This window comes from Pelodiscus sinensis, chromosome 5, assembly GCF_052426305.1.
Source record: "Pelodiscus sinensis isolate ZL-2025 chromosome 5, ASM5242630v1, whole genome shotgun sequence".
Lineage (NCBI taxonomy): Eukaryota > Metazoa > Chordata > Testudines > Trionychidae > Pelodiscus > Pelodiscus sinensis.
Genome location: NC_143056.1, coordinates 125,056,389 through 125,071,931, shown reverse-complemented (window position 1 = coordinate 125,071,931; position 15,543 = coordinate 125,056,389). Strand labels below are relative to the sequence as shown.

General features: G+C 44.9%; 1 protein-coding gene across 1 annotated transcript in view; it reads right to left on the bottom strand.

The window, feature by feature from the left end:
* The window catches only part of LOC102453021 (NACHT, LRR and PYD domains-containing protein 12-like), a 34,141-nt gene that overhangs the window by 17,273 nt on the left and 1,325 nt on the right, over positions 1-15,543 (bottom strand). The window contains exons 2-5 of the mRNA XM_006131661.4: positions 9,851-9,909; positions 8,260-8,563; positions 5,807-5,848; positions 1,780-3,508 (exon numbers count right to left, since the gene is read on the bottom strand). Coding sequence (XP_006131723.3) covers positions 1,780-3,508; positions 5,807-5,848; positions 8,260-8,542 — 2,054 coding nt within the window. The 5' untranslated portion in view covers positions 8,543-8,563; positions 9,851-9,909. The remainder of the gene's footprint in view (positions 1-1,779; positions 3,509-5,806; positions 5,849-8,259; positions 8,564-9,850; positions 9,910-15,543) is intronic.

Below are 15,543 nucleotides of genomic sequence, written 5' to 3'. Positions count from 1 at the left end.
TATTTTAAGTGCATGAAATCAAACGGAATACGTGCTACTGAGATTCCACACGCAGCAAATTATGGTGAAGCCTTCTAGTGAGAAAATTTGTTCTTTATTGTTTTAAGGTTCAGGACAAGAAGCAATGGGCTTAAATTTTGGATATTTAAGAAAGTTTGGATATTTAAGAAAAACTTCCTACCTGTCAGAGTGGTTAAACACTGGAATAAATTGCCTAGGGAGGTTGTAGAATCTCCATCATGGGAGATATACAAGAGCAGGTTAGATAGACATTTATTGGGGATGGTCAAAACGGTACTGGGTCCTGCCATGAGGGCAGGAGATTGGATTTGATGACCTCTCAAGGTCTTTTCCAGTTCTAGGATTCTATGGAAGTGCAGCAGTATCCTGGGGTGGTGATGATACCTGGTTTTGAGGGGCAGTTAGAGCCGGTTAAAACTCAGAATTTTGTGGGAAATATCAAGTTTTGGTTTTGTTCTGATTTTAATATCAAGAACTGTTCAAACAAACCCCCTTCTACACCCCACAGCACCGTCGAACTACATGCTAATTGTTCAGATGAGGGAGCAAATGTTTACCACCGTGTTTTGACCAGTACAATCCCAAAGGTGGATGCTGTTTTTACCACATAAAAGTGGCTTATGTTGGTATAGGCTATGTCCTTTCATTTTGGGGCATAAGATATAGTAGTATAAGCATCTTGATACTGGTAGAATTGTGTCCACACTGGAGATGGAGGGGGAAGGGGTTGTACCACTTTAATTATATTGGTACAGTTAAAGCAGCATGACTTCACAGACAAGTCCTTAGTAGCACAAGGTATTTTCTTTGTGGTCTCAGGGTCTGTTCTCACATGGTTGGCTGCTGCACTGAATGACCACGGGCCATTCTGCATGTTGACTATTTGATAGCACTATTTGCAGGTGACATTTTTGGTGGCAGCTCAACTGCATTTAAAGTAATGAAGGGAACCTGCACCCAATGCCATGACCACACATATACCTCTTAAGCTGTCTGCAGTCGCCTGTGTAAACTGCTGTAAGGTAACAAGCAAGTTACCGCACAGCCCAGAGCCCCCACAGGCCCTGCACAATTGGTAGGAGGTCCCTGAGAACTCTAAACAGTGATTTGCACCATTGAGCTGGAATTCAACTTTTGGTTTTACTCTCCTGCTTAGTGTAAAGAGGCAGGGGTCATATCTGTTTGGTTGGGCAAAGGTAGCATGTTTCCCTGACATTCACCAGGCAGAACCTTCTGCCCATCAAAGCCTTGGTGAATTTAGTGCACTTCAGAATATGAAACTGAGTTTGGATACAAAGAGTTTTGAAAAGCCCATGACTTATTTTGTCCTTAAGGAATAAATAATTGTACAACAGGGATGTGGAAGCCAATTTTGTTTCCTAGTGATGTCCTTATCCCATAGTAAAGCACTTTGCAAAAATCTTAGGAGGCCTCAGTGAATATCTCTGGACCTTTGTTGTACAACTGTTGACACAGGGAATCTTCCTTCCCCAACCCATGTCTCACCTCACCCTGTTCATTTCCGCATACAAAGAAGTGCTACAAGCATGTCAGTTGTTGAGAGGACAGAGTAGACCAAACAATGCATTTAATACAAGGAAGGTAATTTTGATAGTGTAATAACTGTAGCCTTATCTTACAGTAACAGTAGCATTGTTCTAGGTTGTCTTGTTCAGTCAATTTGTGATCCAGACTTAGGGAAAATAACATTCAATCTGTTAAAGAAACTTCAGATATCTGAGCTCAGAAAATACTCACTGATGTAGCCACTTTTGTAGTCTTGGGAGTCCTACTTCATGGTCTTCTAAGCTAAATGTACAGTCATATATACAAAGTGACTCCAGTCTACGACAATGCTTGACACAGAATGAAAGAGCCATTTGGTCCATCTGGGTAAACTTATTTTGATTCAACTTTAGTTCAGTGAAGTGATCCAATGCAGTAATGGCAAAATCTTCTTCATACATCTCGTATACACAGTGAAACAACTCAAGCTGATGTCTTTGATGAATCCCCTTGTGAGCAAAAGGCAAAGTTTTTAAATCTGTTTCTTGGTTTGCTTGAACCCACTCCAGTAAATCTGCCTTAATTGCAGGTGAAAATTTGCATCTGAATTTTTCCTGCATGTCCTTCATTCTTTCTTCATTTAAGAGGCCAAACAGGAATCGCACCGTTAACATTAAATAATTTTTTGAGTTTCCATAGTTTTCCAACAATGCCTTCACATTTCTCCCGAGAGTCCCTGAATCTATTGCTGCTTCATCTTCCTCTAGGACATATAACAAAGCTGCAAAAAACTCCTGAAAGCTTAAGTGAATGAAGCTGTAGAGACATTCACAGTCAGTTTCTTTTTGGAAAATGTTTTCATTTAAAAAGAGGGGGAGAGAGTTTTCTTGATCTAAGCCAAACTTCTTGATTTCTTCTTCCTCAAACAGGATCTTTTGATTCCAGATGCCATCCGCAGCCAAGGAGCAAAGTCCCCTCAGGTTTCCATGCAAGTTTTGCTTCAAATCGTTGCTAAGAGGCTTGACTAAGCTGGAAAGGTAGAGCACGTACACTCCAGTGACGGTTTTTGAAGTCTGTGTGAGATTCTCGCCTTTTTCAAGCTGTTGTTTCACAACCGTGCAGATGATCCAACACATGAAGGGGACAAAACACATGGTGAAAAGAATTTCATTGGCTTTCACAAATTGTAACACTTGTCTGGCTTGGGTTTCCATTTCAAAAAACTTGTGGAAATACTCCTCCCTCTCAGCTTCAGAAAAACCCAGAATCTCGGCATAACGTGAACACTCCAAGCACTGCTCAAGTTTCTCCAGGGCAGCTGGCCTGGTTGTGATCATCAAATAGGACTCAGGAAGAACTGTTTTCCTAAATAAACTGCTCAGGATAATTTCCATTGACTTCTTCTCCCAGGGGTCAAAGCACAAATCATCCTCTGGCTGATCAAAGGAAAATCTCAGCTCGTCTAACCCATCAATTATGAACAGGAATTTTTCTGGATTCATCAGAATGTGGTTAATCGGTGGATTTGTATGAAGCCAGTTTTTAAACATCAGGTCAGCCACACTTCCCTGCTTATTAAGAAAGTTCACTTCCCTACAGTTTATGTAGAAAACATAATCAAACTTTTCCTTATAGAGCTCCCCAGCTGCCCAGTCATACATGATCTTTCTTGCCGTCATTGTTTTCCCAATCCCAGCAGCTCCCAGCAGCACAACAACCTGTGGCGTTTGTCCGTCTTCATCAGGTTTATACAGGGTGGCCAGTGTAACTGCAGAACTAGCTCGCTCAGTCATGACTTCAGCATGTCTCCATCCTGTGGCCATGATTTCATGTTCCCTCTCCTTTGCCTGACGAGGTCTGTCTACAATAGTCAGGTTTGTGTATCTTCTGTTTAGTAACATCTTGTCTCCAAAGCGACTGTTCATATCTTTTATTAGTTTGTATTTCTTTTTAATATCTTCTTTGTACTTCTTCCTGTAAGCTGGATCAGCAGCAAGAGACATTAGAGATATGAAATTGACAATCCAGAAAACCACAAATCACAGACTACTCTATTAAATAGTTTTAGGGAACCACAATAACGGTTCTTCAGCTTTATAATGAAACCTTCTTCAGAAAAGAATCTGAAATCACTTAACTCTGAGTGGGGTTTATGCAGCATTTATTCAGTTATGGGTGCCCCACAGAAATTATTCATTTGAGTAAAGACCGCAGGCATTACTTCATCCCCAGTGAAATGCAGCCACCTCTCTGATGAAACCCAACTACTGTTTGACAGTGCGCAGTAACATTATGCAACAAAGTAGATCACAAGTGCGGGAGGCTATCATATGTAGTTAAAACCACACTGGGAATTTTGGTGGAAGGAATGTAACTTCATAAACTAGAATTTCTCAGGGCACGTGGGTTTAGAAGACAGAGCATCATGGGATCTTTAATTTCCAAAACTGAGTATCTCCAGTTATATCTCCAGTTACCTTCTGCCATTATGGCCAAGTCTACGCTACACAGAAGATCAATGCTGTTGCGGTCCATCTTCCAAGGTTTGATTTAGTGGGTCTAGTTAAGACCCTCTAAGTCAAATTCAGAGCCAGTACTCTTGCTCCTCACAAGGAGTAAGGGAAGCCAACAGGAGCAAAAACTTCCCACAGTGTGGATGGTGCAGAAAAAGAGATTTAAGACATTTCTACTCCAACTACATAATTAACATAGCTGGAGTTGCGTAACTTAAATTGACCTTCCACTGTAGTATGGACCAGGACTATGAGATATACCCCTACAGCAGAGTGCCCTCCAACACCAGGCTAATGCATTCACCCAGTACTAACCCGGAAGGATATTTTGCACACGTCGCTGTTGGCAATTACCCAAGGTAACAAAGGTCACTCAGACCATTATATAAAGCTGTCTGTGAAACAACTTGCAAAAACTGGATCACTTAAGCTAGAAAAGCAGCACTGAGGGGTTTGCAAGGCTGCTGGTGAATTCTAAGGCTGGGATGACAATGAGCTGAGAGTCTGGAAATAGGAAAAATGTTTACAATTGAAATCACCCAGGTGTTTTTATGGACTCAGTGTAAGGGCATGAGGCTGTCACCACTCCCTGTTGGACATGGTTTTTCTGGGAGTTACAAAATGAAAAGGAAGGAGCAAACTTTGCCAGTATGGCTGCAGTTCCCACCACCTCCTGGCATTTACCATGATCTAGGGTGGAAAACCAGGCAAATTGCTCAGGATGAATGCAAAGGAACTGCACAAAGGTGCAGTGGCAAAATCAGAAAAGCTAAGGCACAAAATGGGTTATGCCTAGCCAAGGACGTAGAAGGCAATAAAATGTTCTCTACATACAACAGGACAAAGGAAAACATAGTTCCACTGCTTAGCGAGGAAGGAGAGCTAAGAATGGATGATACTTTGAAGACTGAGGTGTCTCTTTTGTCTAATGTCTCTTTTCCTTCAATGTCCTTTAAACAGAGAGAGCAGAACAAAGAGCAATGGTCTTAAGTTTCAGTGGGGGAGGTCTAGGTTGGATATTAGGGGAAACTATGGTGAAGTACTGGGATGGGTTATCTAGGGAGGTGGTGGAATCCCCATCCCTAGAGGTTTTGACAAAGCCCTGGCTGGGATGATTTAGTTGGGGTTGGTCCTGTTTTGGGCAGGGGGCTGGACTTGATGACCTCCTGTGGTCTCATCCAGCCCTAGGATTCTATGAAATACGTTAACTGTGACCAGATGCTTAACACAGTTATAATTAACAAGTAGTTCTGTGGCAGCTTTCTTGGGCACACTTCTTCGGGGTCTCAGGGTGGCTGGTCAACACATATGCTGCACCTGTACTCAGCAGCAGGGAAATTGCAAGGGAACATCAGACAAAATGCTGTGTTTTCTCTTCACTATTCATCTCTCCCATTTCTTAAAGGAACCAGGACTGTACCTCTGCAACACCACCACTACAAAGGCATTTCCTGGCCACTCGCATTAGCTGCTGCCCATTCAGTCCTCAGGGCTGTGTCTCACCTCCAGCGCTATTACCACAGTTACCATTACAATCAAAGTGTTGCTTTTGGAAATACTACTTCCTGCAGGTTCATGGTGGTCCCTGTTCTGGAGAACATCAAGGGAACCCTGTGCTAATGGAGTCCCCTGGAAAGGCACATAAAATATTTTGTTCATGTGTAAATTGTTCTATTGATGTGGAACAAACCCGATTTAGGAAAGTATCCAACTGAATAAGAAGGAACCGCTGTCCTTAGGTCAATTCCTGGGTAGCCGTCACATACCTTTTGCAGACAACTCTGATGATTTTTGGCTCAGAGGAATCTCTGAAAAGGAAATGACATTGAAACAGTATTGTAAGGATGCAGGATATATTTCAATACAAGCGCACTTCCTTTCTGGGTGGAGGCAGCAGCTGACCAAATAGTGCAATTGTACTTTGCGTTAATGAAGTAACCATGCAGAAGAACACGGCTCTCAACAGTCAGTTTATGGAGTTCAATTTGTGGAATATTGTACAGGGAGTCTGGCTTCTTGGACTTCTCCTGGCCTGGCTCCACTGCTGCACTTTGCAGGACAAGCAGGCCACATTGTCAGGGAAACTCAGACCAACTTGCCCTGGGACTAAATCAATTCAGGATTGTCTATAGGGACACAGAATCCCGGGAAAACACTCATATTCAAACATGGACTAAGTGAAACCACTAAAAGGATCCACACGAAGGACCATTCTGTCCTTGCTCAGGAGATGGGCTAGGTCAGGGATCAGCCACCTATGGCTCAGTACAGAACCAAATCTGGCTCTTTTGTCATTCCCCAAATACATGCAGCTTTTTAAATTAAAATGAAAAATTAAATCAAACATTTTAAAACACCTAATTACTCTGTCAAGATGGTCTTGTTTTGCCTATTTCTCCTTTCACCAGAGGTGAAAGAAAGGCGGTGCACCCAGTAAGAACAGGCTATGCTGTGGCTAGAGCTGGCTGCAGGCATACACATGCAGTCCCAGCTAGGGATTAAGAGGGGCTGGTGGTGGTATTTAGCCACAGCGACATGGTTCCAGCCCCATCTGTCTGTCAGTGCTGTGACTGCTGCAACAGCCCAGCTGTGGTGGCCCAGCTTGGGTTCCAGAAACAGCACACCTGGCCAATAAAGCCCCAATTGGGGCCCAGCCCACATCTGGCCACAATCCTGGAGAAAGGCCCACAGCCTGGCCCCCATTTGGCCACAGGAAGGGCTGGCGGCAGCCCCCGTCCTGCTGTGGCATGGGTCAGAGAGGAGGCCACAATCTGGCTGCGGTGATCCTGGCCCAATCCCTCATCCAGCCACTGCTGCCCAGGTGTAGCAGCCCAGCCCTGGCCAGGTAAGATAATCCCGTCCCAAGGGTCCCCCACATACTCTGTTTCCCACCAGGGCTGGCACACACAGCCAGAGCTCTCAGCCCTTCAACATTGGAGGTGGCTGCCCACTTGCTTTGGGGATGTACGATGGCTCAGCTCCAGCTCTGGCACCTGGCTGGGGGGAAGCAGTGTTGCAGCCCGGGCCATGCTAAGGACTGACTGCCTCTTCTGGGGGTGTGGAGCCACCCCCATCCCCCATCTTGGGGATGGTGGTTGGTGGCCCTGCTGGGTGCAGAGGTGGGGGGGTCTGGCCAGATCTTTGTTGACCACTTGTTCTGAATGTTGATGTAGTTTGGCTTTTTGGGTTGAAAAGATTGCTGACCCTGGGCTGGGTGGCTCAGGGAAGCCTTTACAAACTTAGGGGTCTAAGGCAGAAACTGAGGACAGCCAGAGCAAATTTGTTCATTTGGAATAACTACCACTTGGGTCTCCTAGCCCCAGTTGCAGATTATCCATTGGTACAATAGTCACAGTGCATAGGGCCTAGGAAAAAGTTTGGGACCTAAAAAAAAATTCATACAGCCTCTCCCCAAGTTACGAATGAGTTATGGACCAAACACTTGGCCATAACCCAATCTGTTCGTAACTCGGCCCCATTGAGTTAAATAGCGACCGCGCGGTTTGCAACCCCATAAGCACGGGTTGCGTTCGTAACTCGGGGACCGCCTTTATGACCACTCCATGGGAGCTTTGATCGTAAATGCGAACAGTCGTAACTCGACCATTTGCAACTTGGGGACCAGCTGTAATTGACTCAAAAATAAGAAAAGAAAATTGCTAAAACAAGTCTAATAATTTACTATCGTTAGTCAACAAACAACATACAGGTATAACATACAACTAAATATTAGGTATATAGACGATACGGCATTTCCACCTTATATATTTATATATCTACTCTAATTTAAAGGCCTACGATTATGAGAGCAGCTAGAGCCTACAAAAACCTTATTCCAGTCCTGCCTAGCCCCCAACAAAGCCTAGCTTTTCTATAGACTGTCATCAATCTAATGCTTGTTGGATGCTTTGAAATAAAGTTGCATAGGCAACCAGAAAACTTTGCATAATGTTGCCACTCCCTTTGCCAACCATCTGTTAGTAATCTAGGGGAATAAACTACCCTCATCCCACCTCTCAATAATATATATTCCTTAGGTCCGCTAGGATCTAAAACCCCATCAGGGCTCTGTTGTACTAGGTCTGGGCACACACACCATGACTATCCCTGCCTGACAGAACTCACAGTCTAAACCAAGTAGCTGCTCCCTGCCCATGTCTCCTTCTCCTGTTGCTGCTGCCCTGAGGGAGATGTTTGGAGGAGACTCTCAGTTTCTTACCTTTCTCACTTTCTACTCTGAGTTTTGCAGCAGACTCTCGGAGGTTGATCTGAGTGAGAACATTGATGGTCACCTCTACGGCAGCAGCTCCACCATAGAATTCCATCAGGAGGTTCTTGGTGTCTATCCTGTCAGCGTTCTCCAGCCGACCTCGGGGGATAGTGCGTTTCCCCTCAAAGGCAGAGTGCGATAGCTTGTCTTTAAATCTTTTCACATCTTCCTGAGAAAGGTCGTCGAGGGCTTGCACAAGCAGGTCACTGATTCTGCTGCTTTGGTTTCCCATCAGTGGGCGTCAAGAAATAAGCTAAAATACCATGCAAAGTCCTGGTGTTAATAATAGGGTATAAGAATGCGTAGAGGGAAGAAGTGCAAACTAGCGGTGGGAGAACAACACTGAGACACATCACTCCTCGGTGCTTTTCTCTCACAAATGATTGTTCCAGTTTCCACATCTGTACATGAAGATAACCCTACTGATCTAACTGATGGGGGTGTGGTGCAGCTAAACTAATGTCTGAAAAGCTGGGAGAGGTCTAGGGAAGAAAGGGGTTAAAATGACAGGATTTATCATCCAACTGGGTTTGAAAATAGAGGTGAGATACCTTCATTTAATCTGCATTTCAGAAATATTAATCCAGAAAACACAGTTCTGGACTATCAGGCCCTGTATCCTGAGATCCAGAGTTAGCTTATGAGAACCTTCTGGATATTGTAGCTATCAGAACATGGTGAGGTAGAGCAGTGGTAATTTCTGGCATCCACACAGCAACTGTGGGCTATCTGTCCCAGCTTGCTTCAGCTCTGCTTGAGCTAGGCCCTAAAACTAACAGTTTCTCAGTGGCAAGATGGACTAGCCGCCCCGTAAAATCTCTCCCCTGTCCTCCAACCCCCTGGATACAAACCCGGGTGGCTAAACCAAACCATCCTCCATGCTGCTATTTTGAGTCAGTTGCACAAGCACAGCTAATGCAAGTACGTCCAACTTGCACTGGGAATTGCAATTCTCATTTGCTGGGCAAATATACCCCTGGGACCCACTCTGAGGGTATGTCTACACTACCACCTAGTTCGAAGTAGGGTGGTTAATGTAGGCAACCGAAGTTGCAAATGAAGCCCGGGATTTGAATTTCCCAGGCTTCATTTGCATATTGCCGGGCGCTGCCATTTTTATATCCCCGCTAGTTCGGACTCCGTGCTCGCGGCTACACACGGCACCGAGTAGGTTGTTCGGATTAGACTTCCTATTCCGAACTACCATTACTCCTTGTGGAATGAGGTGTACCGGTAGTTCGGAATAGGAAGCCTAATCCGAACTACCTACTCAGTGCCGCGTGTAGCAGCGGGCACAGAGTCCGAACTAGCGGGGATTTAAAAATGGCGGCGCCCGGCAAGATGCAAATGAAGCCCGAGAAATTCAAATCCTGGGCTTCATTTGCAACTTCGGTTTCCTACATTAACCACCCTAGTTCGAACTAGGGTGGTAGTGTAGACATACCCTGAGAGTTCTCACCACCCAAATGTATACACCACCAATAGATCAGATTCAAGTTAACATCCCCCAGGGTGAAAATGCAGAAATTGATGGACTTACTATGAGTCAGAAAGCAGTCACTTCTGATGGCCCTTCTTTGCTTGGTTTCTCTCAGTCTCCTTTGTGTTCAGAGACATAAAAAAAAAAAAACCTAAGTAAAGGAACAGGAAACTGTTTGCTCAAAGTTTATTCTGCAACACAAAGAAACTAAAACATCACCAGCTAAGACTGGTCTTCAGCACTTCCTGAATTTCTCTAACAGCCTGCAGCAAGGATGGCTGGAAGCCTTGTTAATCCATTATGGCGAAGTGGGGATTGCGTTCTCTTGTCGTGCTGTATGTGATTTTTAAAGGTCCTTGCTTCTCTGTTGTAACTGTGTGTGTACCTTAGTTTCCTGAGGCACTGCACCTGTGCCCCACTGGGGATGGGAGTTTTGGGTGCATTGAGGAAATAAGCAGCCCCGCAGATATATAAGAGCTCATGCTGTCTTGTAACCTGAGCCTAAGTGGGGGATGCAACCAGATAGGGAAAGGGACAAAAGAGGAAGCGGGGCCACCTTTGAGGCAGAGACCAATTGCTGGGTGTATGGGTGAGTCTTGGCTGGCTTAGGATGCAGAGAAGGGGTCCAGGGCCCTGGCTTTGGGTCCCCCTCTCCCCAAGATGGATTGTGCTGACTGCTTCCAGTTTCTGTGCTAACAAGTCTGCACTACGCTGTGTCCCTGTGAATCAAGAAACCAATAAATTAAAAGGCACAGTGACTAGAACCAAATCCCTGCAAGCTGCATGGAAATTTTTTGAAGACACCATAATAGAGGCCCAACTTAAATGTATACCCCAAAGTAAAAAACATAGCAAGAGACCTAAAAAAAGTCATTGTGGCTTAATCACCATGTAAAAGAAGCAGTGAGGGACAAAAAGTATCTTTTAAGAAGTGGAAGTCCAATCCTAGTGAGATAAATAGAAAGGAACATAAACACTGTCAAATCAAGTGTAAAAATGTAATAAGAAAAACAAAAAAAGATTTTGAGGAACAGCTAGCCAAAAACTCAAAAAGAAAAAACAAAATGTTTTTTAAGTACATTAGAAGCAGGAAGCCTGCTAAAAAACCTGTGCGTCCCCTAGATGATCGAACTATAAAAAGAGCATTAAAGGATGATAAAGCCATTGCGGAGAAACTAAATGATTTCTTTGCTTCAGTTTTCAAGGCTGAGGACGTTGGGGAGATTCCCAAATCTGCACCATCCTTTGTGGGTGATGAATCTGAGGAACTGTCCCAGATTTAAGTGTCATTAGAGGAGGTTTTGGAATAAATAGAAAAACTTAATGTTAACAAATCTCTGGGACTGGATGCCATTCATCCAAGGGTTCTAAAAGAACTCAAATGGGAAATTGCTGAACTATTATCTGTGGTTTGTAACCTATCCTTTAAATCGGCTTCTGTACCTAATGACTGGAAGGTAGCCAACGTGACACCCATATTTAAAAAGGGCTCTAGAGGCGATCTGGGCAACTACAGACCGGTAAGTCTAACTTCAGTACCGGGCAAATTAGTCGAAACAATAGTAAAGAATAAAATTGTGAAGCATGTAGACGAACATAATCTGTTGGACAAAAGTCAACATGGTTTCTGTAAAGGAAAATCCTGTCTTGCTAATCTGTTAGAGTTCTTTGAAGGGGTTAACAAACACGTGGACAAGGGGGATCCAGTAGATACAGTGTACTTAGATTTTCAGAAAGCCTTTGACAAGGTCCCTCACCAAAGGCTCTTGTGTAAATTACATGGCCATGGGATAAGAGGGAAGGTCCTTTCTTGGATTGAGAACTGGCTAAAAGATGGGAAACAAAGGCTAGGAATAAATGGTAAATTTTCAGATTGGAGAGGGGTAACTAGTGGTGTCCCCCAAGGGTCAGTCCTGGGACCAATCCTGTTCAACTTATTCATAAATGATCTGGAGAAAGGGGTAAACAGTGAGGTGGTAAAGTTTGCGGATGATACCAAACTGTTTAGGATAGTCAAGACAGAAGCAGACTGTGAGGGACTCCAAGAAGATCTCACCAAACTGAGTGATTGGGCAACAAAATGGCAAATGAAATTTAATGTGGAGAAGTGTAAAGTAATGCACATCGGGAAAAATAACCCCAACTATAGGTACATTATGATGGGGGCTAATTTGGCTACGACAAATCAGAAAAGAGATCTTGGAGTTATCGTGGACAGTTCTCTGAAAACTTCCACACAGTGTGCAGCGGCGGTCAAAAAGGCAAATAGGATGCTAGGAATTATTAGGAAAGGGATAGAAAATAAGACCCAGAATATCTTACTGCCCCTGTATAAAACTATGGTACGCCAACATCTTGAATAATGTGTACAGATGTGGTCTCCTCACCTCAAAAAAGATATTTTGGCCTTGGAAAGGGTTCAGAAAAGGGTAACTAAAATGATTAGGGGTTTGGAACGGGTACCATATGAGGAGAGGATAAAAAGACTGGGACTTTTCAATTTAGAAAAGAGAAGACTGAGGGGGGATATGATAGAGGTCTATAAAATCATGAGTGGCGTGGAGAGGGCAGATAAAGAAAAGTTATTTATTAGTTCCCATAGTAGAAGAACTAGAGGACACCAAATGAAATTAATGGGTAGCAGGTTTAAAACTAATAAAAGAAAGTTCTTCTTCACACAGCGTGTAGTCTACCTGTGGAACTCCTTGCCAGAGGAGGCTGTGAAGGCTAGGACTATAATAGAGTTTAAAGAGAAGCTAGATAATTTCATGGAGGTTAGGTCCATAAAAGGCTATTAGCCAGGGGATAGAAATGGTGTCCTTGGCCTTTGTTTGTCAGAGGCTGGAGAGGCATGGCAGGAGACAAATCGCTTGATCATTGTCTTCGGTCCACCCTCTCTAGGGCACCTGGTGCTGGCCACTGTCGGCAGACAAGATATTGGGCTAGATGGACCTTTGGTCTGACCCAGTACGGCCGTTCTTATGTTCTTATGTTCTCTTCTACTGGCTGACTGAGAGTCACCTCTGGCTGTAGATTAAGGGGGCATAGTCTGGTGGCTCCTCACACTCCGTGACATCCATGTATTGTGGCAAAGCTCCAAGCATGCCCTGAGGATCCTGCACTTCTTGGTGGGTAGTGTTTGCTTCAGAGGCTCCCTGTAACCTTCCACACAGCCTTTGGCCCTTTACTAGAGGCCAAGATCTCCATCTTCTGAGCCATCCTTATCATAGGCTGGTCCATGGTTTGGGATGAAACTCCTCTAAGATCCTGGTCCCTCCTCTCAGGGGCAGGTTCTGTGATGGTGTGGAGAGGTTTGGGGAGAACCAGGGCCTGCCCACTACTCCAGTTTTTGGCCCAGGGACCCTAAGGCAGCGGCAATTGACAGCATTTCTTCCACTCCTATTCCCCATCTTTCAGCCTTTTTCCTGGGGCCACTTTCCCAAACGATCCCCCCAGCATCTTCTTCCTAGTACCTGAGCAATTCTTCCTGCCCCTCCACAGCCCTCTACCATGCTCCCAGTTCTTTGCTCTCTCAGTGCACCTCTTCACTCCTAGTCCTTGTCCTTCTTCCCTCCCTTTTCTGAGGGGAAGCCTTTTAAATAGGTGTCATGGGGCGTGTGGGAGTCACCGGGCCCTGCACCTCCATTCACAATCACACGTCACTGTCAGCCAGCAAGTAGAACAGGAAGTGTATTTGGTTCACAGGGACACAGCGTAGCTCAGACTTCTTGTTACAGGAACTGGGAACATTCAATACAATCCATCTTGGAGAAAGAAGGGCCCAGAGCTACCGCTCATCCCTCTCCAGGCTGCCATACTCCCTCCTTTGTTCAGATTCCTGGTCAAAGACTCACCTGACTGAACCCTCTATCTAGTTCAGGTGTCAGACGGGCCGGGGCTTCCCCTCAGGAGTCCTCCCCCAGAGATCCCATCCCCCACTGGGCGCCACACCACAGAGTCCTTACAGAGCAGCATAAGACAGTAGGAATTAAAAAGGGCTCTAGAGGCAATCCTGGCAATTACAGACCAGTAAGTCTAACTTCAGTACCGGGCAAATTAGTAGAAACAATAGTGAAGAATAAAATTGTGGTCTCCTCACCTCAAAAAAGATATTTTGGCCTTAGAAAGGGTTCAGAAAAGGGCAACTAAAATGATTAGGGGTTTGGAACAGGTCCCATATGAGGAGAGGTTAAAGCGACTGGGACTTTTCAGTTTAGAAAAGAGGAGACTGAGGGGGGATATGATAGAGGTCTATAAAATCATGAGTAGTGTGGAGAGGGCCGATAAAGAAAAATTATTTATTAGTTCCCTAAATAGAAGAACTAGAGGACCCCAAATGAAATTAATGAGTAGCAGGTTTAAAACTAATAAAAGAAAGTTCTTCTTTACACAGCGTGTAGTCAACTTGTGGAACTCCTTGCCAGAGGAGGCTGTGAAGGCTAGGACTATAATAGAGTTTAAAGAGAAGCTGGATAATTTCATGGAGGTTAGGTCCATAAAAGGCTATTAGCCAGGGGATAAAATGGTGTCCGTGGCCTCTGTTTGTCAGAGGCTGGAGAGGGATGGCAGGAGACAAATCGCTTGATTGTGTCTTCGGTCCACCCTCTCTGGGGCACCTGGTGCTGGCCACTGTTGGCAGACAGGATACTGGGCTAGAAGGACCTTTGGTCTGACCCAGTACGGCCGTTCTTATGTTCTTATGAATCACACACAGCACAACAAAGCAACCAGTGAATATAAAAACAGGTGAACACACAGGACTACAGGAGTGAACACAATCCCCACTATGTCACAACTCTCCCCACTTCAAGGGTCACTCAGCTGGTGATCTGGGGAAGTTCGGTCTCCTCTCTCCATGCCAGCACATCAGCCAGGACTTGGCACTGTCCTTAACACCAAACCTTCCACGTCACAGTCTGCCAGGAACAGCCTCCATCTCAATAGCTCGGTGCTGGGCCCTTGCAGTTGTGGTGTAGCCCCTGGATCTGTCTGTCTGCTCCCAGTTGGGACAGAATCCAGCTCCATGGAGGACTCATTCACTCGCAACAGTGCCATTAGCTGGGCGTTGCTGGATCCTCCGATTTTCCTCCATCTCTCCCTGCACAGCTTGACAATGTCCCTCCTCGGACAAACATTTAGAGAAATTCTCTCCTTGGTCTCAAGTAGGACTGGCAAGCCACAGACAACTTCCCAGAGTCACAACCCCCCGTTTCTAGTTATCTCCTTGTTAGTTACAGTAGCTGAGTTACATCCACGCTTGCTTTGGAGCTGGGGTAAAAGAGCCACCTGATTACACAGATCTGCCATGTCATAATCACACCACAGACCCACCCAGTTATATACTGCACCCGCAAGAGGTACAGTTTCTGCTGCTCTTCCATTTTCCTAAGAGAGAGTTCAAGTCTGGCAGTTTTCTCCTTAGCTTGTCTGGTTCTTCTATCCAACTGTGCCTGTTCCCAGCCTGCCTCAGCCCTTTTCTGCTCGGCTAGAAGCCTAAACGCTTCAGTTTCTTCTTACGTGTAAGTTGCAATCTCCTACTGGATCCTGCTCCTCTCACTTCTTCTGCAACATCTCTGGCCAGTAGCAAAGATCTCAGTCCTCGATTAGAAGCTTTTTCCCAAAAGGTGATTCTTCTTTCAGAGAATAAATGTTGCAGGGCTTTTTACAAAGACCCTCAGACTGTAGCTGGCTCATTGCAGCTGCTCTTTAAACAACAATACTCTCAATACCTAATTCAAATTTAGAAGAACATG